Source organism: Schistocerca serialis, chromosome 1 (genome assembly GCF_023864345.2).
Source record: "Schistocerca serialis cubense isolate TAMUIC-IGC-003099 chromosome 1, iqSchSeri2.2, whole genome shotgun sequence".
Classification (NCBI taxonomy): Eukaryota; Metazoa; Arthropoda; class Insecta; order Orthoptera; family Acrididae; genus Schistocerca; species Schistocerca serialis.
The window spans coordinates 1,052,315,771-1,052,339,017 of NC_064638.1; the positions used below are offsets into that span (position 1 = coordinate 1,052,315,771).

At 38.1% G+C, this 23,247-nt stretch overlaps 1 protein-coding gene across 2 annotated transcripts in view; it reads left to right on the plus strand.

Annotated features, from left to right (window-relative positions):
- Positions 1-22,984, plus strand: part of LOC126415219 (uncharacterized) — a 189,393-nt gene extending 166,409 nt beyond the window's left edge. Inside the window, exons 5-6 of one of the 2 annotated variants that reach the window (XM_050083415.1) lie at positions 11,959-12,145; positions 22,771-22,984. In XM_050083415.1, the coding sequence (XP_049939372.1) occupies positions 11,959-12,145; positions 22,771-22,785 (202 nt within the window). In that variant the 3' untranslated portion in view covers positions 22,786-22,984. Of the gene's footprint in view, positions 1-11,958; positions 12,231-22,770 lie in introns of those variants that run through there. The other variant, XM_050083414.1, reaches the window with a different exon arrangement.
- The last annotated feature ends 263 nt before the right edge of the window (positions 22,985-23,247 follow it).

Genomic DNA, 23,247 nt, shown 5'->3' on the forward strand with positions numbered 1-23,247 from the left:
ATATAGGAAGGCACAAAGATAGAACCAGTGGAAAGTGAATGAATTTATTTGTGGATTAGACCTCCAAGGCAGAAATAATTATTGGTCATGAGATCAAACAGTGGAAAATCCATGATGCGATCTATCAATATTATGAAAAGGAAGTTGCAACTCACCATATAACAGAGGTTCTGAGTCACAGATAGGCACAACAAAAAGACTGTCACAAATAAAGCTTTCGGCCTGTAAGGCCCTCATCAAAAATAGATAACACACACACACACACACACACACACACACACACACACACGCACACACACACACACACACATGTGCAACTAACACACACATGTCTGCTGTCTCACTCAATTGTAGCCACACTGCGAGCAGCAGCACCAGTGCATGATGGTAGTGGCAACTGGGTGGAGGTAAGGGGGACACTAGGTGGGGAGGAGGAGGGATAGTCAGGTACAGGTGGTGGACAGTGTAGTGCTACTGGAGAGTGCACAGTGACGAAGTGGAGAGGGTAGGGCAGCTATGTGCAGTCGGGAGGTTAGACAAGGGGCAGGAGAGCGGTGGGGGGAAGGGGTAGAAGAAAAGGAGAGAAGTAAAAAGAGTGAGTGTGATGGTGGTATGAGGGCTGTGCAGTGCTGGAACGGGAACAAGAAGGGATGGGTAAGGGCAATGACTAATGAAAGGTGAGGCCAGGAGTATTACAAGAACATAGGATATATTGCAGGGAAAGTGCCACCAGGAAAGCTGGTGTTGGTGGTGTCATGAACCCGCTCTGCCGGCCGCGGTGGTCTAGCGGTTCTAGGCGTGCAGTCCGGAACTGCGCGACTGCTACGGTCATAGGTTCGAATTCTGCCTTGGGCATGGATGTGTATGATGTCCATAGGTTAGTTAGTTTTAAGTAGTTCTAAGTTCTAGGGGACTGATGACCACAGTAGTTAAGTCCCATAGTGCTCAGAGCCATTTGACCCATATGAACCCGCTCTACTGTGCAGAAAAAGTTATCTCCGTAAGGACACTGTTACGTTGTGGCTAATGGCTGTATAGTACATTAGTAGAGCTGGCCATGATGTCTCCTTTATTGATGCTGCCGAGTCTGCGTTGTGAATGTGGCTTCTCATTGTCTAGGCGATGATTCGTTTACTGCTCTGGGTCCAAGAAAAGGTGCAGGTTTTTTAATTATCACTGGACTACCGAAAAATGACGCAGTATTCCACTGTTTCTTTGTATCAAAAACACATATTTATTGCCAAAACTAGATACACAACTACACTCAACCACGGCCAACACTCAAGTGGCCGAAAACCCATTGTAGACCAAAGATCACGGTCATAAGCTACAAAGAACATACAATTCCAGTATCGATTATTGATCGCAACACCTAACTTAGTATTATCTTAAGCAAAAGCTTTTTTAACACGACTTTAGTGTATAATATAACAAAATGATGTCTATTTGTCAGTTCATTACAATAACCCCCCAAGAATTTTGTAAGTATGAAAATGCGAACAAAATTCTGACACCAGACTAATGGAACTGCCAAGAATATGATTTTAAATAAATTAAAATTTTTAATAGGACTGTTTCCTTTGAATTATGCTAACACTGAAATTGTTTTACAAAGTAAAGGAAAACATTCAATTTTTAACCTTAGAGTAAATGAAATACAAAAGAAGAATTACAATTTTCACTTAGAAGAGTCCATAATGTTGCAGCACTTCACGTTAAACCATTGAATGACTGTAACTTTTAACTACAGGCTTGTTTTATTTTCTTTTGCTGCCCACTTTTCAAACTACTCACAGTAATGTCCCACATTGTCCATCTGCACATAGGTGACTTCCGTTAATAGCTCTGATTTCTGCTTGTCCTGCAGTGCGTCTGTTTCCAAAGCTTAGCTGTTTGTATCGCTTCATTGACTATAATGCCATGTATCTAAACATCACATACAGAGATCACCTTACAGCTACATAATGTTTATATGTAAGTACATTGTTAGGATACATAGTTATCCTTCTGGTAATGTTTATCTAGTGGGAGAAGTTTACCGAATCTGTCTGAGTAATACTACAAAGGTATGAACTGGTCCAAAAAAGATCCTTTAAACAACAATAAATTCAATAAACATGTAATACAAATGCATTAACATATTGGGTTTCAAATGTCTTAAGACAAAGACATTACTCCAAGGATAAAAAATTAAATCGTTTTCAAAAGTAAAGTTACAGGCTGTTTGTTACAAGGGTTCATATTCACAGTGAAAGTGCAAAGGTAGTTTTGGAATTGTATGTATCTACCAAAATTTAAAAAATTTTACTGCCTATGCTTTTGCAGTGGTTGAGAAAGAAATATACAGTAATTCATGTGATTTACTAAAAATGATTATCTCCTAGTAGAATTGGACATTTCAAGCACTTAAGTGTGTAGTAATTAGGACTCTGCCTTTAAGATTTAAAAAATTAAAAAAACTTAATTGTTGCAAGACAGATTTAGTGATGATTCATGGCTTGCATTTTAAAAGATGTCTCAACAAGTGTGGTGTGAGAAAGTTACACAAGCTAAAATTACACAAATTATCAAATATCAATCAAATTGCATAAGCATACAGAAATATCAAGAACTAACATGGCAAGCGTATTACACAGAAAATTCATTGCAAATGCTTCATACAGTACATACATATTAAACAAATAATAAACATTTTCAAGGGCACAAAACTGTATCAAAATCAGACAATTTATATATATAAAATTTCATAATTTCCAGTGAAAATTTTTTGTTGAGTCACCTTTTAACTTTCTCAGAATAGTCTTACCCCTTTTGTTTATGCAATTTCAATGAAACAATATTCATTAGCCTGAGAACTTTCCTGGATTTAGGATACACCAACCGGTATGCATTATGGTGTGGATGCTCTACAATCTCTAATGGACCCATGTATATATTAAAGAATTTCTTTATTTCAGAAGTTAGAATTTTTTATTTCTCATGTGATTTTACTAAACCATAATCTCCTACTTTAAACTTGGTTGCTTTGATCTTGCCAACATGTCATCTTTTTCTAATTTCCCACTGTTTTATTATGGTTTCTTTGACTATGGCTTCACGTTCACGCATAGTCATCATTGTGCATGGTGGAAATTCTACGAGTTCAGTGATAATTTTGTCTGGTTTTAGATGAAACCTAAATCCTGTGGAAGTGTGCTGCAAGCTGTTCATAACATCTTCAAAGTCTCGTACATGGTCATACCATGTAGGATGTTTATGACTGCAATATGTACGATATAAACGACCAATCTCGTGCATATACCTCTCAGCTGGGTTTGATGACGGATTACATAGAGATATTTGAACATATTTGTTTCCCAATTTATCAACAAAGGCTTTCCAAACTTTTGACAAAAACTGAGAACCGTTATCCAACAAGATTGCTTTTGGTTTCCCAACATTTAAGAAATAGTCTTTTTCAACTTTTATAACTATCTCCTTACCTGTGGCTTTTCTGACAGGATACAACTTGATTAGTTGAGAAAATACATCCACCATGTCAAAAATGTAGCAGTTGCCACTCCTACTCCTTGGAAGAGGCCCATAGAAATCAACAGCGACTAAGTCTACAGGTTGTGCAGGAATAATGTTTTGCACTTCACCTTGACATTTTCTGTTACTTACTTTGACTCGTTGGCACTTATCACAAGTCAACAATTCTTTTCTAACTTTCTTGGCCATATTGTAGAAGTATATGTTTTCTTGTAATTTCTGCATACACTTCTGAATGCCACAATGTCCGTAGCTCTCATGAGTATACCTAATTAACCTCTCAGCTTCTTCCTCAGGCCAGCATAGTTTCCAATTGTCCAAGTCTTCATCAGTTCTCCTAAACAGAGTACCTTTAAACACCTTATAGTACTTGTCTAATTTTTCATAGTCCTTTTTCCCTAAACAGCTCTTTACTAATTTCAATTTGCATCATGGTTCTGGCTCCTCCTGATTTTATCACACAATGATCTAACAAAAAAAAATGGCTCTGAGCACTATGGGACTCAACTGCTGAGGTCATTAGTCCCCTAGAACTTAGAACTAGTTAAACCTAACTAACCTAAGGACATCACAAACATCCATGTCCGAGGCAGGATTCGAACCTGCAACCGTAGCGGTCTTGCGGTGCCAGACTGCAGTGCCTTTAACCGCACGGCCACTTCGGCCAGCAATGATCTAACAACTTTTTCTCTGTGACCCCTTTAACATACCTCATTTTAAACTGTTTTTCTTCATTCTGATCAAAAATTTCTGTTTCCCCTCCTAGTGGTAGCCTTGATAGAGCATCTGCAACTATGTTGTCAGTGCCTTTAATATACTTAATTTCAAAGTTGAATTGTTGTAAATACAATGCCCATCTTGTAAGCCTATCATGATAGAGCTTGCATTCCTGTATATAGCTTAAGGCTTTATGATCAGAGTACACTATTACCTTATGTCCAAGTAAATAGGTCCTGAATTTTCAAAATGACCACTGTATAGCCAATAACTCTTTTTCTGGGACTGTATAGTTCTTTTCATGCTTCAGTAACATTCTGCTTGCAAATGCAATTGTAGCATGAACTGTCTCTCCATTGACTTCTTTTACTTGAAATAATTCAGTACCTAGCCCATAATCACTGCTGTCAGTATGTAAACAGAAAGGTAAATTGAAATCTGGTCTGTGTAACAGGTTGTGGTTCTTCAGTTCCTTTTTTATTCTGTCGAAAGCCTCTTGACAATCTTTACTCCATATCCAAACAGTTTCCTTCTTTAACAAGTTACTTAGACAGGGTGTGTTTAAGCTTTGTTTACTGACAAATTTTCTGTAGAAGCCACATAGCCCATAAAATGATTTCAGTTGTTTTCTGTTACAGGGGTATAGGAAACTCTGCAATAGCTTTAATTTTGTCTGGATCAGCCAAAATTCCTTTTTCTGTTAAGACATGTTCCAAAAATTTTAACTCAGGTACTGCAAATTTGCACTTTTCTAGTCTTAGTGTCATTTCCCCTCTTCTAAGTTTCTCACATGCCTGTCTTAAAAGCCCAACACGCTCATTCCAATCTTGTCCAGTTACTAAAATGTCATCTACATAAACCACTAATTTGGACAGAAGTTCCTGCCCAAGCATATGGCCTAAAGCTCTGATGAATTCTGCTACCGATGAGTTCAAGCCAAAAGGGACTACACAATACTGATAGCAATGGCCATTGTAAAGAAAAGCAGTGTATTTCTTAGATTTGGGTGCCAGGGGTACTTGGTGAAAGCCTGAGGTTAAGTCTAGACTTGACATTAATTTTATATCCTTGAACTTCTGCAACAGCTCATCAATATTTTCAGGATGGTCTGTTTCCCTGTATAAGATCTTTTTTAAAGGCCTGGAGTCAAGAACTATTCTCACTCCCCCATTTTTCTTTGACACAACTACCAGTGGATTATTGTAAGCATTGATACTCCTTTCAATAATGCCACACACTTCCATCTTATGTAATTCTTTCTCAATTGCTGTACATTTTCCTATGGGCATACCATGTTGTTGTTGTTGTTGTGGTCTTCAGTCCTGAGACTGGTTTGATGCAGCTCGCCATGCTACTCCATCCTGTGCAAGCTTCTTCATCTCCCAGTAGCTTCTGCAACCTACATCTTTCTGCATCTCCTTAGTGTATTCATCTCTTGGTCTCCGTCTATGATTTTTACCCTCCACCGAAAGACCGCTACGGTCGCAGGTTCGAATCCTGCCTCGGGCATGGATGTTTGTGATGTCCTTAGGTTAGTTAGGTTTAACTAGTTCTAAGTTCTAGGGGACTAATGACCTCAGCAGTTGAGTCCCATAGTGCTCAGAGCCATTTGAACCATTTTTTTTACCCTCCACGCTCCCCTCCAATACTAAACTGGTGATCCCTTGATGCCTCAGAACATGTCCTACCAACTGATCCCTTCTTCTAGTCAGGTTGTGCCACAAACTACTCTTATCCCCAATTCTATTCAATACCTCCTCTTTAGTTATGTGATCTACCCATCTAATCTTCAGCATTCTTCCGTAGCACTACATTTCAAAAGCTTCTATTCTCTTCTCGTCCAAACTATTTATTGTCCATGTTTCACTTCCGTACATGGCTACACTCCATACAAATACTTTCAGAAACGACTTCCTGACACTTAAATCTATACTCGATGTTAACAAATTTCTCTTCTTCAGAAACACTTTCCTTGCCATAGCCAGTCTACATTTTATATCCTCTCTACTTTGACCATCATCAGTTATTTTACTCCCCAAATAGGAAAACTGCTTTACTACTTTAAGGGTCTCATTTCCTAATCTAATTCCCTCAGCATCAACCGACTTAATTCGACTACATTCCATTATCCTCGTTTTGCTTTTGTTGATGTTCATCTTATATCCTCCTTTCAAGACACTATCCATTCCATTCAAAAGCTCTTCCAAGTCCTCTGCTGTCTCAGACAGAATTACAATGTCATCAGCAAACCTCAAAGTTTTTATTTCTTCTCCATGGATTTTAATACCTACTCCGAATTTTTCTTTTGTTTCCTTCACTGATTGCTCAATATACAGATTGAATAACATCGGCAAGAGACTACAACCCTGTCTCACTCCCTTCCCAACCACTGCTTCCCTTTCATTTCCCTCGACTCTTATAACTGGCGTCTGGTTTCTGTACAAATTGTAAATAGCCTTTCGCTCCCTGTATTTTAACCCTGCCACTTTCAGAATTTGAATGAGAGTATTCCTGTCCACATTGCCAAAAGCTTTCTCTAAGTCTACAAAGGCTAGAAACATAGGTTTGCCTTTCCTTAATCTCTCTTCTAAGATAAGTCGTAGGGTCAGCATTGCCTCACGTGTTCTAATATTTCTATGGAATCCAAACTGGTCTTCCCCGAGGTCGGCTTCTACTAGTTTTTTCATTTGTCTGTAAAGAATTCGCATTAGTATTTTGCAGCTGTGACTTCTTAAACTGATAGTTTGGTAATTTTCAGATCTGTCAACACCTGCTTTCTTTGGGATTGGAATTATTATATTCTTCTTGAAGTCTGAGGGTATTTCGCCTGTCTCATGTATCTTGCTCACCAGATGGTAGAGTTTTGTCAGGACTGGCTCTCCCGAGGCTGTCAGTAGTTCTAATGGAATGTTGTCTACTCTGGGGGCCTTGTTTTGACTCAGGGCTTTCAGTGCTATGTCAAACTCTTCACGCAGTATCATATGCCCCCTTTCATCTTCATCTACATCCTCTTCCATTTCCATAATATTCTCCTCAAATATATCACCCTTGTATAGACCCTCTATATACTCCTTCCACCTTTCTGCTTTCCCTTCTTTGCGTAGTACTGGGTTCCCATCTGAGCTCTTGATATTCTTACAGGTGGTTCTCTTTTCTCCAAAGGTATCTTTAATATTCCTGTAGGCAGTAAGGATGTAAGATAACCCCTAGTGAGATAAGCTTCTACATCCTTACATTTGTCCTCTAGCCATGCCTGCTTAGCTATTTTGCACTTCCCATCCATCTCATATTTGAGACGTTTGTATTCCTTTTTGCCTGCTTCATTTACTGCATTTTTATATTTTCTCCTTTCATCAATTAAGTTCAATATTTCTTCTGTTACCCAAGTATTTCTACTAGCCCTCGTCTTTTTACCTACTTGATCCTCTGCTGCCTTCATATTTCATCCCTCAAAGCTACCCATTCTTCTTCTACTGTACTTCTTTCCCCCATTCCTGTTAATTGTTCCCTTATGCTCTCCCTGAAACTCTGTACAACCTCTGGTTCTTTCAGTTTATCCAGATCCCATCTCCTTAAACTTCCACCTCTTTGCAGTTTCTTCAGTTTTAATCTACAGTTCATAACCAATAGATTGTGGCCATAGTCCACATCTGCCCCTGGAAATGTCTTACAATTTAAAACCTGGTTCCTAAATCTCTGTCTTACCATTATATAATCTATCTGAAACCTGTCAGTATCTCCAGGCTTCTTCCATGTATACAACCTTCTTTTATGATTCTTGAAGCAAGTGTTAGCTATGATTAAGTTGTGTTCTGTGCAAAATTCTACCAGGCAGCTTCCTCTTTCATTTCTTGCCCCCAACCCATATTCACCTACTACGTTTCCTTCTCTCCCTTTTCCTACTACCGAATTCCAGTCACCCATGACTATTAAATTTTCATCTCCTTTCACTATCAGAATAATTTCTTTTATTTCATCACACATTTCTTCAATTTCTTTGTCATCTGCAGAGCTAGTTGGCATATAAACTTGTACTACTGTAGTAGGCATGGGCTTCGTGTCTATCTTGGCCACAATAATGTGTTCACTATGCTGTTTGTAGTAGCTTACTTGCACTCCTATTTTTTTTAATTTATTATTAAACCTACTCCTGCATTACCCCTATTTGATTTTGTATTTAAAATCCTGTATTCACCTGACCAAAAGTCTTGTTCCTCCTGCCACCGAACTTCACTAATTCCCACTATATCTGACTTTTTAAATTTTCTAACGTACCTGCCCGATTAAGGGATCTGACATTCCACACTCCAATCCGTAGAATGCCAGTTTTCTTTCTCCTGATAGTGACGTCCTCTTGAGTAGTCCCCTCCTGGAGATCCGAATGGGGGACTATTTTACCTCTGGAATATTTTACCCAAGAGGACACCATCATCATTTAACCGTACAGTAAAGCTGCATGCCCTCGGGAAATATTACGGCTGTAGTTTGGTTGCAGCCTGCCTTAGATGGGATAGGTGATGTTTGAGACCAAGGTGGAGTAGGTGGTGGTGGGAGGTTGTGTGGGACAGGTCTTACATCAAGGTCTATAACAGGGGTATGAGCCATGAGGTAGGAGGTTGGGGGCAGGGGTCATGTAGGGATGGATGAAAATATTTTGTAGGTTCGGAGGATGGAGGACTACCACTGTGAGAGGGGTGGTAAGGATAATGGGCAGCACATTTCTTATTTAAGGGCACAATGAGAGGTAGTCAAAACCCTGGTGGAGAGTGTAATTCAGTTGCTCCAGTCCTGGGTGTTACTGAGTTACGAGGGGAATGCTCTGCTGTATCTGGGTGGTGGGACTTTGGGAGGTGGTGGGAGACTGGAAAGATAAGGCACAGGAGATTTGTTTTTGTTCAAGGTTGGGAGGATAATTACGATTTGTGAAGGCTTCAGTGAGACCCTCAGTATATTTTGAGAGGGACAACTCATCACTGCAGATGCGATGACCAGGGAAGGCTAGGCTGTATGAAAGGGACTTCTTGCTATGGAACGAGTCGCAGCTATCAAAGGTATTGCTGGTGGTTAGTATGTTTGATATGAACAGAGGTACTCATGTAGCCATCTTTGGGCTTTGTAGTACCAGATGAAACAAATGGGGGAGAAGTTGCTAAGGTTCTGGAAGAATGTGGATAGGGTGTCCTCACACTTGATCCAGATCACAAAGATGCCATCAGTGAATCTGAACCAGGTGAGGGGTTTAGGATTCTGGGTGTGTAGGAAGGATTCATCTGATGACCCATGAATAGGTTGGCATAGGATGGGCCATAGGATCGTGAGAAGGATGAAAGGGGGAAACAAGTTGAAATCTGAGGGAGCCGACAATTTTTGTGATCAGACTGTAGTAGGTGGCGATAGGACAGGCATCGAATCTAGGTCTATTGCAGGGGTATGAGCCATGAGGTAAGGGGTTGGGATCAGTGAATGTGTAGGGATGGATGAGTATACTGTGCAGGTTTGGTGGACAGTGGAATACCACTGTGGGAGTGTTGGGAAGGATAATGGGCAGGACATTTCTCATTGCACTGTATGACAAGAGGTAGTCGAAACCCTGACAGAGAATTTAATACTTGTGATTCAAAACAACAGTAGCAGAGCCTTTGTCTGCAAGTAGGATTATAAGGTCAGGATCTATTTTTAGATGGTGGACTGTGGTTCTTTCTGTGGATGTAAGGCTGTCCTCACCTATCCAGCCTCCCTGTGCCCAATCCAACACTATACAGGCCTCGTTCTGCCATCACACCCAGTCTTGTTACTTCTCTCTTTTCCCACTACCCCCTCTCTCTATCTCTCTGCTGCCTCTTGTCTAACCTCCCGACTACACATAGCTGCCTTACCCACTCCAACTCATTCATGTGCACTGCCCAGCAGCACTGCACTGTCCACCACCCCATCTCTATTATCCCTCCCCCTCCCCGCTCCAGCCTACTTCTTACCTCCACCCAGTTGCTACTCCCATCATGCACTGGTGTTGATGCTCGCAATGTGAGACTGCAGTTGTGTGTGCGTACGTGTGTGTGTGTGTGTGTGTGTGTGTGTGTGTGTGTGTGTGTGTGTGTGTGTGTGTGTGTGTGTGTGTGTGTGTGTGTGCGTGTGTGTGTGTGTGTGTTTGTGTGTGTGTGTGTGTGTGTGATCTATTTTTGATGGAGGCCTTATGGGCTGAAAGTTTTATTTGTGACGGTCTTTTGTTGTGCCTATCTGTGCCTCTACATGTTCGCTGTATGGTGAGTAGCAACTTTCGTTTTCATAATATTGTTGGTCAGGAGATGGTTGTTTATAAGGATGATGAAGGAATTGTTTAGATGCCTCATTCCGCTCTATTTCTTCCAACTAATTGTGTTGCAAATGACTTTTCCTTCTGCTAATTACTCTGAGTGTTGATGAAAGCACTCATTGCAACCAGTGTAATATCAAGAACCAATGTTAATTAGTAACAGTGTGGATACCTAACTCTGTAGTGTGTCAATAAAGCAATCATGAAAACTTTTATAACTGAAACTAGAACTCTGCACTGTGCTTAAGACCTCTAAGAAACTCAGTGTTTGAAAGACAGTGAATGAGAGTCGATGACATAATGAGTGGCGAATGTTTATGTTCTATCAGTGCCACAGTAATGTCAGTGGTGACAGTGTACACAGAATTGGTTAAGTTGGAGATTGTCACAGAATGCAGAGTTCTGTTATGAAGAATCTGGTGGATGTGGCATCACATCATCGCAAGGAAAGATAGTGTTCCACAGTAGCAAGGAAATGGGCATTATGGTTCCGGCATACAGAGACAGAGCATCCACACAGTCAAGGATAGACTTTGAAGATATATAAGGCCATGTTCTTGGTGGATATTTGTGTACAGTGATAGAGGATTCTCTGAGACAAACATCTGATGCCTGTGGTCAGTACATTTAAAATGTGTTTTTTTTTTTTTTTTTTTCATTTAAAATGAGTTTTTTTTAACAGCAACTATCTTGTAGCTTATAATAACAATTGAATCCTCCATATTTTATTTCTTAATCTCTCATTCAAGAGTGTTTCCTTGCATATAACATTTGTTTATTTTTATTTTAGCTTTTGCCTTTTTATTGATTGCTTTTCCATACTTTTGGTTTGGAAAACTTTCCCATTCTTTCAGCTCCTGTACTAACTTTTGCTTGATGAGGACATATGAGCGAAATTACTGATATGAGATTCAATCACTTGTTGCTCACTCCATCTCCAACTCTCCTGTTGTTTTCAATATAATGGAAGGAAACATTCCACGTGGGAAAAATTATATATAAAAACAAAGCTGAGGTGACTTACCGAACAAAAGCGCTGGCAGGTTGATAGACACACAAACAAACACAAACATACACACAAAATTCACACAAAATTCAAGCTTTCGCAACAAACTGTTGCCTCATCAGGAAAGAGGGAAGGAGAGGGGAAGACGAAAGGAAGTGGGTTTTAAGGGAGAGGGTAAGGAGTCATTCCAATCCCGGGAGCGGAAAGACTTACCTTAGGGGGAAAAAAGGACAGGTATACAATCGCACACACGCACATATCCATCCACACATACAGACACAAGCAGACATGTTGTTTTAGTAGATAGTACAGATGTTGTTAATACTTGCTTTTTATTTTATCTAAAATATATCTTTTTGTTATACTTTTTCTCAATTATTCTTATTTACAGTCTGAACACTCTCTCAAGATCACTGTTTGATCTTGAACCTATGTTGCTACAGCCACAGAACGCTGAGCTAAGGCCTACCAGTTCCTTCAGGAGGCAACAAGACATGATTTTTCTTTTCACTCCAGCTCAGGAACAGCATCTTAATGACATTGTATCGAGGCTTGAAGAGGCACTCAAAAATGGTCAGGTTGGTGTGTTACTGAAAATATGTAACGTGAGTGTAGAAGTGCAGTACATGGTAAGGAACGTCAACCTGCAGATGAAATGATAAGAACAAGCGAAAAAAATGTGACAGTTTATTCTTTTCTGTCTATAAATGTTAGAAGATGTACATAATAATTTATTTTTTTGTCACTGTTATGTTGTTATTATACCAGTATCAGAACTTTTGTCATTCTCAAAGCATATAGTGTAAGAAATATAAAGAAAATAAGCAGCATATTTCAACTTAATACCTGTAAACAACTCTAGGATTTTGGTGCTCTCCTACACATCATTTTCAAAAGACATGAAGATTATAGAATCATAATAATAAAACCTGGGCCATTAACAATTTTATATGGTCACAATGCAAACGATTTTAGCCTTTTATCATAATTAATAGTTTTTTAGGAATAACAAACATTTTAAATACAAGTTAGGGCTAACTTGTAAATACTGTGAACCATAATATGTGAAAAAGGAAGATATATTATTGTTTATAGCAGCTATAATCTCAACACTAACATACCAATTCTTCACTCCAATTAGAAATATTACTCACTTAGCAATAAAGCTATTTGCACTGCTTCCATGGATATCAGAGTGTTGAGAAAACCTGTTGGTTTACTACATGCTTACATACTTTGGGAATCTAATAGTCAGGATTCCTATACTTGAATGCTGCATTTTAAAAATTTCTTAATGGGAAGGCAATTTCACAAACAATATTTGGCACCCTACTGGATGAGCCAAAGCTGTACAATTCCCTATTGTCAGATTATCTGTTATCAGGATATTTCTCCAGTGTATTAAACAATAAAGCCACTAGGTAAGAAATCAAATTCTGGCATAATGAAATCTGGAATTCGAAACATACAGGGTGATTATTGCTAAGGTTCCTGTTTTGAAACAGGAACCTTAGTAATAATCACTGTAATCACTGTAAAAAATGAACCACTGCTCAGAATGAGTTTGTACAGAATATTATTGAAGAATGGGGAAATGTTATGGAAAAAAATTAACAGAAATTTTATCATTAGAGGTCACTCTAAGTGCCAGAATATAGCAAAATATACACACAGGGTACATGGCTATTCCTCAGTTTTCATCTGAGACACTCAACATAACTGTCTCAATAAAGTATTGTACACTGCTGGTAAAGCTGTTTTACATGAAATGTGACTGTGCACCAGTAGCTCTGCAGAAGTTCTGGACAGTCAAGGATATGAAAAAAGGTATTAGTCCAATATCTGCTGAGGGTCTGGAGAAGATGATTACAAAATTCAAAAACACAGATGCCCTTAGAATGCAGTGTGGCAGTGGGAGGAAAACAATTGATCCAGCATCAGTAGAAGATGTGGCCACAGCATTGCAGGAGGGACTGAGCAGTGGTATGCAATTGCCCAGTTTTTGGACATACCTGTGAGCATCTTGCATAGAATTCTACAAAACATCGTCTATTGTTACCCTTACAAAATTAATCATGTCCAGGAGTTGCTTCATGCTGACCTAGCAGTAAGACAAATGTATATCCTAGAATTTCTTGCCTGCATGGAATGTTGACAATGAATGTCCATGGAACATTCTGTGGACAGCCAAAGCCCAATTCCATCTCCAAGGACATGTCAATACATAGAATTGCAGTATATGAGCAACAGAAAATCCGCTTGTATATCAACTGATACCACTTCATTCTGCAAAGGTAACTGTGAGGTGTGGGTTGACAGCATTGTTTATTGTATATCCTTATTCTTTCAAGAAGATTGGTCCTGTTGATCCTGTTACCTGTACCATCACTGGTACACACTATAACAGTCTTTTTGCACCAATGTCATTCCAACCCTTCAACATCATGGTTGAATAGATAGGATCATTTTTATGCAAGATGGTAGTCCTCCACACATTGCACAGCCTGTGAAGCAGCTGCTGAAGAGACATTTTGGAATTACTAGCATTATCAGTTGCCATTTCCCTACATCTTGGCCATCCAGATCACCTGATTTTAATCTGTGTGAGTTCTGGCTGAAGGGTTATCTGAAAGACGCTGTATTCTGTGCTCCAACTACAAAGGTAGCAGAATTGAAGGCATGCATTGTGCAATGCATTCTGAACATGACACCTAAGGTACTCCTTTGTGTTGTGGAACATGCTGTTTCTTGATTTGACCTTGCAGCAGAAAATAGTGAATATCACATATGTCTTCCACGAGTCTCATAACAATTAAAAACTGATTTCATTGCTGCTTTTTTTGTGGATTTTGGCTTCAGCATAATAAAAAGTCAAGGTCATTGTTGCTTTTTATGTTTGTTTCCCCCTTCCCCGCTCAGTATAGTTAAAAACTGATGTCATTGTTACTTGGTGTGGTCATTCATACCACACAGTACAGTTGCTTTAATGTGCAACTCACATCATAGCTGTCATTTTGTGATTCATCTGTCATTTGCAGCCAAACCTATTTACATTATAACACTTGCACTGCCATCTAGTGGGGAAAATGTTCATTAAATTTTTGTTTCCATAATGTTTACGCATTCTTTGATAATATTCCATTCAAATTTGAGATTGTTCTGAACAGCAGTTCATTTTTTACAGCATTTTGAAACTGGAACTTTAATTAAAACCATCCTATAGTTGTCTTGGTGAATGTCACATACCAAATGGTATGTCATGGTACTAACCCAGCTCATGTCTCATCTTCTCAATAGTGCCCCTGTTACATCCACACGGGAACCTTTTTTGATATTGATGCATGTTGTACAGTAACAGATGCAGTACCATTGTTTTCTACTTTCAATTAGTCACATTTTCATTCACTTTAAACTGACCAGTTAGACAATGACCAGTTTCTTAAATATGGTGTTTACATGGCACAAATACTTAGATGACCACGCAATCAGTGGAAATTTCAGTAACAACTCTTGTAATGAAAATCATCATCTGAAAAATCACAGTTTATAATGTGCAGTCAGTGAGCATAACTCTTTATTAACAGTACCATTTTAAGTAAATCAGTGTGGAATAGGTAATAAAACATTTACAAAGTGCAGTCTGCTAAACACAGTTTGTGCTTGCAACAACCAAAGAAGTTCCTAACAGTTTTTCACACAGACATGATAACATGAACAGTGACAAAGAAATATTACTCCATTGACCTCTACAAGCATTCTCTCTGCATTCTATGATGATTGTGGCTTTGTTGTTGCTCGCCTGGTGGCTAACACTGCTAGTTGTGTTGAGAGATGGCATTGTGGCTGCTATGAAGTAATTGCAATCCAACTTTATTGAAAACTACTCAGTGAAATAATTTGAATTTTGCACAGTTTACAGTCTATCTTCTCTTGTTAACTGATGGAACATCTTTTCATTATTCATCATAGTTATCGTGCTGCATCATATTGAGTAAAGCACTGCATGAAATTTTAAAGAGTTTGCAGAGGTAAAAATAGATTGTGTAAGTGAATGAAATGACACAATTTCAAAGACTTTTACTGGTCTCATACAGATATGATCTAATGGATGTAGAATAAGGTGGTGAGTGAAAATTTGTATCGAGGTCAGGAATCAAACCTGGGTCTCCTGCTTAAGAGGCAGGTGCATTAACCATTAAGCCACCTAGGCACAGCAGTTCACACAACTGCACATATAATATTTTGTATGAGACCAGTAAAAGTATCTGAAACTGTGTCATTTCAGTTGTATAAGTACCTGCACCTGGGTTTCAGGCTGGAGCCCCCATTTATGTTCAATGCAAATGTGTTGTTCCAGAACATGGAGAGCCTTGACAGTTTTGTTCTTGTGTCAGGGTGAATTTAAAGTAGACTGGGGCGGCAGCGAGAATTTCGATCAAGGAGGGAGGCTGACCAGGGTAATTCATGCATTTGTGTGAACTGCTGTGCTAAGCTGTCTTAGTGGCTAATGCACCTGTCTAGTAAACAGGGGACCGGGGTTTGATTCTGGGCCTTGGTACAGATTTTCATTTGTCACTTTAGTCTATATACATAAAAATATCGTGTAAACTACACATATAGTTGATTTTAGCCCATACATTGCTGTTTATCAAATGTAGATAAGATATCAAAATTTTATTTACAATTGAGAGCAGAATGATGTCTCTGACAATGTTGACTGGACTACTCTCTTTCAAATTCTGAAGGTGGCAGGGGTAAAATATAGGGAGCAAAAGGCTATTTACAATTTCTACAGAAGGCAGATGGCAGGTATAAGAGTGGAGGGGCATGAAGGGAGGAAGCAGTAAGCAGTGGTTGAGAAGGGAATTAGACAGGGTTGTAGCCTATCCATGATTTTATTCAATATGTATATTGAGCAAGCAGTTAAGAAAGCAAAGGAAAAATTTGGAGTAGGAATTAAAATCCTTGGAGGAGAAATAAAAACTTTGAGGTTTGCTGATGATATTGTAATTCTGTCAGACAAGGCAAGGACTTGGAAGACCAGTTGAATGGAATGGACAGTGTGTTGAAAGGAGGATATAAGACGAATGTCAACAAGGGCAAAACAAGGATAATGTTATGCAGTAGAATTAAATTGGGTGATGTTGAGGGAATTAGATTAGGAAATGAGACACTTAAAGTAGTAGATGAATTTTGCTATTTGGAAGAAAAATAACTGATCATGATCGAAGTAGAGAGGATGTAAAATGTTGACTGGCAATGACAAGAAAAGTATTTCTAAAGAAGAGAAATTTGTTAACATCGAGTATTGATTTAAGTGTCGGGAAGTCTATTCTAAAAGTATTTGTATGGACTGTAGCCATGTATGGAAGTGAAACAAGGACAATAAATAGTTTAGACAAGAAGAGAATAAAAGCTTTGAAAATGTGGTGGTGCTACAGAAGAATGCTGAAGATTAGGTGGGTAAGATCACATAACTAATTAGGAGGTACTGAATAGAATTAGAGAGAAGAGGAATTTGTGACACAACTTTAATAGAAGAGATTGGTTGGTAGGTCACATTCTGAGGTATCAAGGAATCACCAATTTAGTATTAAAGGGAAGCATGGAGGGTAAAAATCATAGCGGGAGACCAAGAGAAGGATGCACTAAGCAGATTCAGTAAGATGTAGGTTTCAGTAGCTACTCAGAGATGAAGAAGCTCGCACAGGATAGAGTAGCCTGGAGAGCTGCATCAAACCAGACTCTGGACTGAAGACCACAACAACAACAAATTGTGTATTAACTGTACTTACACTCATTCTACGGACAGACACTGTGTTAAACTCTATACCATTATAGATTCGGATGTCCCCCTTTTTCACTTCACATACAAAAAAATATGATACAGGTCATTCCCCCAATGGGTTTACCTGACCAAAGTATAGACCATCTCTTCCATACGTTCACCTATCCTTATACCTATCCTACCTACATAAATCAGTACAGGTCATTCCTCCTTTGGATCTATCTGACTAAGGCAAAGGCCATTCTTCCTACAGATCTCCAACACCAGTTTTGTGATTTTGGGAATGCCCCACTTTAAATTCATCACCCCTAAATGCAACAACTAGTCCTTTTGTACAATCTTTAATCACAATAAATGAAAAGTTTCTCCATAATCATTTTACCCTCGTTTCACCTGATTACTCTCTACCTCTGCATTGTAAAGCTTCATTTTTTAAACTTTTTTTTACTTGTTACTTTTGTTTATAATCCATACAACACCACCACATACACATACTTATCACCTCTATGTATTCTGCTCTTGATTATTGATACATATTTTCTTATCTTTCACTCTCTTGCACCTACTAGATTTAGACAACACTTGACTATATAGATCTATTCTACATACATCTTTTTCATGTACTTGGAGAATGTTAGCATCTCATCTCTTGTTCTATAAAATCCTTCATAATGACCATACATTAACATACTAACCCCTATTCTACTTAAGATAGTTCTTTGTTGAAGATAAGTACATCATCTCATTAAATTGTTGACTCTTTAGCATACTATCTCTTGTTCTGTTACTCATGTTTCCCTTGCCTTCTGCATCCTTCATGGACTCTTCTCCCCTACAACATGAGGTGTGACTGAGACGTGTCATCTAATGTATACTGGATAAAATTCTGTCAGTCTGTTGCTGACGTCATGCATGAAATACTCTCCAGTGCAATTCTATTATTATAGGTTGTAACTTCAATTATGTGGACTGTAAAAAGAAGAGATCCTGCAATAGAAACTTCGGCTGAGGGAGGATAGATTTGGTACTTCTGAGGGAGAAGTAGGAAAAGGAAACAAAGGGATAGATATATTAGGATCGAAGGAGAAAATAAGACAGTATCCCATGGATAGATTCCCTTACTGCGCCAAACCCCGAGACCCCTTCACGTAAGGTACTTTACCTTGGCGCTGGAGAAATAATGTGTTTGGTATTTCCTGCAGAATGCCTTTGCCATGCTTTCACTGTTGCAGAAAACCCAAAAACTGATTAACAAACCCTTTTGAAATACAGTAGAAAGGGAAGTATTTTTGTGTAAGTCATCATCAAACTGTCATTATAATAATTAAAGTCAGTCTGCTTGTCTGTTAGTACTCTAAAGAGCTGCTCCCTCACTACCCATTACTTACCTCTCCTAAAAAAAAAGGTCACATATAAACCCAACCATGCTATTCTTCTTTATTCAGTTTTATAAGTTGTATAAAACCAAAAAGATGTTACTTGTCATTCTTAAATAGTAATTTTACTGCATTCATAGTTTTTTTAGAGCACATTTTCGTTGCTTTTCCCATTTTCTGCACATTTTATAGTACCATATATATTTCTCCAAGTCCTAATATTATCATATGCAAATGAACCAAAAATTGTTCCTATTCTTAGTTTTTCGAGTACCACATGTATATGGTAACAAGTAATTAAATAAATGACATGGAAATATTAACAGCCGTATTTTCATGGCAAATTAAATCTGGAGTATAGTTAAGTTTATGGACTAATTGATCATCTGTTATATTACCTTAGCAGTTCAGTAGTCACAAGGCAACCACTAGATGCTGTGCATTCATCTGTTGCAGACATAGAGGACTACCAGACCATTTTCAGGTCGAGCTCAGTGCCTTTTTGTTTTCTTACAGTTATTTTTGCAGAAAAATTGATAGTATTAAAAGATAACAAAATAGATGAAGAATAAAGAAATGGTCCATGGTAAAACTAAAAAGAGAAATATGGAAACAATTTAGCTGGGACAACTGGTGGTCATCAATCCACTGAATTCACAAAGGATGGGAACTCTCCTGGGGCTTTGAATTTTTTAAGCGTATCTGTATTGTACAATCCTTTATTTTGTCCTGTGTCAGAGTCTATGAAATGTACTGATTTCAAATGTGCTGTATCTTGCACTTTGAATCACTGCCTGTAATGAGGGAAAATTTTATTTATTTTCTTTTTTAACTTTGAGCTATAATGAAAATCACTTACTAATACCAGATAGTCTATTTGAAAGCTAGGTGTAATAGCCATATCATTAAAAACCTTGATTCTTTTCTGTGCCTGTTTATGCAGAATTCTCCTGCACTCTCTTGCAATTTTTCTAAGTCAGTATCTGGTGATAATGGCCAGTTAAATATTTTCAACAAGTGTTCTCGTATAAATGTTTTAGTCATAATCTCTACCAGAGCTAATCCCTTTGACAGATGCAGTAGTTCATTTAATATTAGATGAAATTCTTGAACTAGTCGTGTCCCTGTAATATGTTTCATAGAACAGTAAGTCCTACTGTTAGCTAATTCTACTTTCTCTTGTATTTTACAATTTACAAACTCCTGTAACCATTCCTCCAGATTAGATAAAGCTTTGGGTGTTCTAAATATTTCGCCAAATTCTTTGCATTATTGTAATGCTGTAACAAATTATTATGTCTCTGAGATTTGATCCTTAACCTGTTTGAATTCTTTGTCAGCAAACTGAACTACATTGTTAGTCTTGGCATCTGAGTCTTCAAACTGTTCTTTGACTTCCTTTCTCTAACTAAATTGCATTGGTTATCCGTTTCATCCATCAACTCCTTAGCTAACTTTGTCAAAAGTGTTTTCTGAATTTGGTAACTTAGTTTCCACTGTATTAGTTAATTATTCCTTAGTGGACACTAACTTGGTGCTTACTGTTTCTGCTGTATTAATTAATTATTCCTTAGTAGACTTCAGCCAGACCTGCAGACATTTTTGATTTTAGACTCTTTATCACCTTTAATATTTCATTATCATTTGTGGGAGTTAACAACATACTACTGTATACTTTTGGGGCTGTTAATTTCTCATGTTTAGTAAAGTTTTTACTTAATGATGCAGGTATATTTAAAAAGTAATTATTTTTGTAATTTGCCAGAGTTTCATCTTTTAATTCAATATTTTAACTATTTTTGAGTACTATTTCCTGACCATTGAGACCCTTACCTTTTTCCTTTTCACATTTTCCTAAGTAGTTCTTGATTTATTCACCAATTTTCTTATTAATTTATCATTACTTAATAATTACTTTTCTATATATTTTTGTAGTTTGAATAAAATAGAAAGAAACATTCCACATGGGAAAAGTATATTAAAAACAAAGATTCCATGACTTAGCAAATGGGAAAGTGCTGGTAGATAGACACAATAATAAAAGCACACAAACAGTAAGTCCTACTGTTAGCTAATTCTACTTTCTCTTGTATTTTACAATTTACAAACTCCTGTAACCATTCCTCCAGATTAGATAAAGCTTTGGGTGTTCTAATTATTTCGCCAAATTCTTTGCATTTCAAGCTTTTGCAACCAACGGTTGCTTCATCAGGAAAGAGGGAAGGAGAGGGAGAGACGAAAGGATGTGGGTTTTAAGGGAGAGGGGAAGGAGTAATTCCAATCCCAGGAGCGGAAAGACTTACCTTAGGGGGGAAAAAGGACAGGTATACACTCGCACACACACACATATCCATCCACACATATACAGACACAAGCAGACATGCTGCTTCATCTCCCAGTACGTACTGCAGCCTACATCCTTCTGAATTTGCTTAGTGTATTCATCTCTTGTCTCCCTCTACGATTTTTACCCTCCATGCAGCTCTCCAATACTAAATTGGTGATCCCTTGATGCCTCAGAACATGTCCTACCAACCGATCCTTCCTTCTAGTCAAGTTGTGCCACAAACTCCTCTTCTCCACAATTCTATTCAAACCTCCTCATTAGTTATGTGATCTACCCATCTAACCTTCAGCATTCTTCTGTAGCGCCACATTTCAAAAGCTTCTATTCTCTTCTTGTCCAAACTATTTATCGTCCATATTTCACTTCCATACACCATACAAATACTTTCAGAAACGACTTCCTGACACTTAAATCTATACTCGGTGTTAACAAATTTCTCTTCTTCAGAAACTCTTTCCTTCCCATTGCCAATCTACATTTCATATCGTCTCTACTTTGACCATCATCAGTTGTTTTGCTCCCCAAATAGGAAAACTCCTTTACTACTCTAAGTGTCTCATTTCCTAATCTAATTCCCTCAGCATCACCCAAGATAACTCGACTACATTCCATTATCCTTGTTTTGCTTTTGTTGATGTTCATCTTATATCCTCCTTTCAAGACACTGTCCAGTTTGTTCAACTGGTCTTCCAAGTCCTTTGCTGTCTCTGACAGAATTACAACGTCATTGGCGAATCTTAAAGTTTTTATATCTTCTCCATAGATTTTAAAACCTACTCCAAATTTTGCTTTTGTTTCCTTTACTGCTTGATCAATATACAGATTGAATAACATCGGGGAGAGACTACAACCCTGTCTGACTCCCTTCCCAACCACTGCTTCTCTTTCATGTCCCTCGATTCTTATAACTGCCATCTGGTTTCTGTACAAATCGTAAATAGCCTTTCACTCACTGTATTTGACCCATGCCACCTTCAGAATTTGAAAGAGAGTATTCCAGTCAACATTGTCTAAAGCTTTCTCTAAGTCTACAAATGCTAGAAATGAAGGTTTGCCTTTTCTTAATCTAGCTCCTAAGGTAAGCCGTAGGGTCAGTATTGCCTCACGTGTTCCAACATTTCTACGGAATCCAAACTGATCTTCCCTGAGGTCGGCTTCTACTAGTTTTTCCATTCGTCTGTAAAGAATTCTCATTAGTATTTTGCAGCCTTGACTTATTAAACTCACCCTATAATGAAAGATACTAACCAGGAATTGTGAAAATAAATTAGAAAATCAATTATTTATTTTCACTATTCCTGGTTAGTACCTTTCATTATAGAGCGAAATCAGTAATTGTTTTATAACTTAAATTCTCTTGTGGTGTATAAACAAATATAAATTCTGTACTAATTATAAACATTTGGAAGACAAAATACTAGTAATCTTAAAGTATCTATTTGGCTCTCTTTGAAAACATGTCAGCAAAGCCAACCTTTCATTAATTCCAAAATAATTAACAGTTTTGTCCAAAGTATTGTTTGGGTAACGATATTTATTAATTTCATGATTTAAACAAATAATCCAGCTTAACCCCTGTAGTGGAAGAAACTGTTAGAAAGAATCAGTTTTTCAACGTATCAACTTAATTTAATGAGTTAAGTTTTAATTGTAATTTCTGTAAATTTATCTTTAAACAATGTGTGGTTTCAGCACCTGTTATTGTGAGGATATATAAGGACCCAATTTTTGGTCATGAGTCAGTCAGTCCATGGACGAGTTTCAGACAAGTAACCTGTGTTGGTTAGAACGACAACAATGCAGCGACTTAACAGTGAAATAAGTGTTAAACAAATAGGCCATGTGTAAAAACGATGACATTGTCTGTTTCCATGCATACCTGTTTATTCTTCGAGAACTGTGAATTATGTGGGTAGGTTTGTACTGCTGATAGATGTTCAACAGGAATCTATTGTAGCAGTATGTGGATGGTTTGCCTGCTAACTATTAATGAGGCTTATCGAAAGTTAAACAATAGTGCACTGGCCATACATATGTAAGTGTGTATTACTGGGGGGGGGGGGGGGGGGGGGGGGAGGGGAGGGGGGGGGGTGCATAGTGAAAGTAAAAGACAGTGAAATGCAACTGTGCATCTGCTGGCTACATTATTTAAAATAGCCAGTGTCCAAC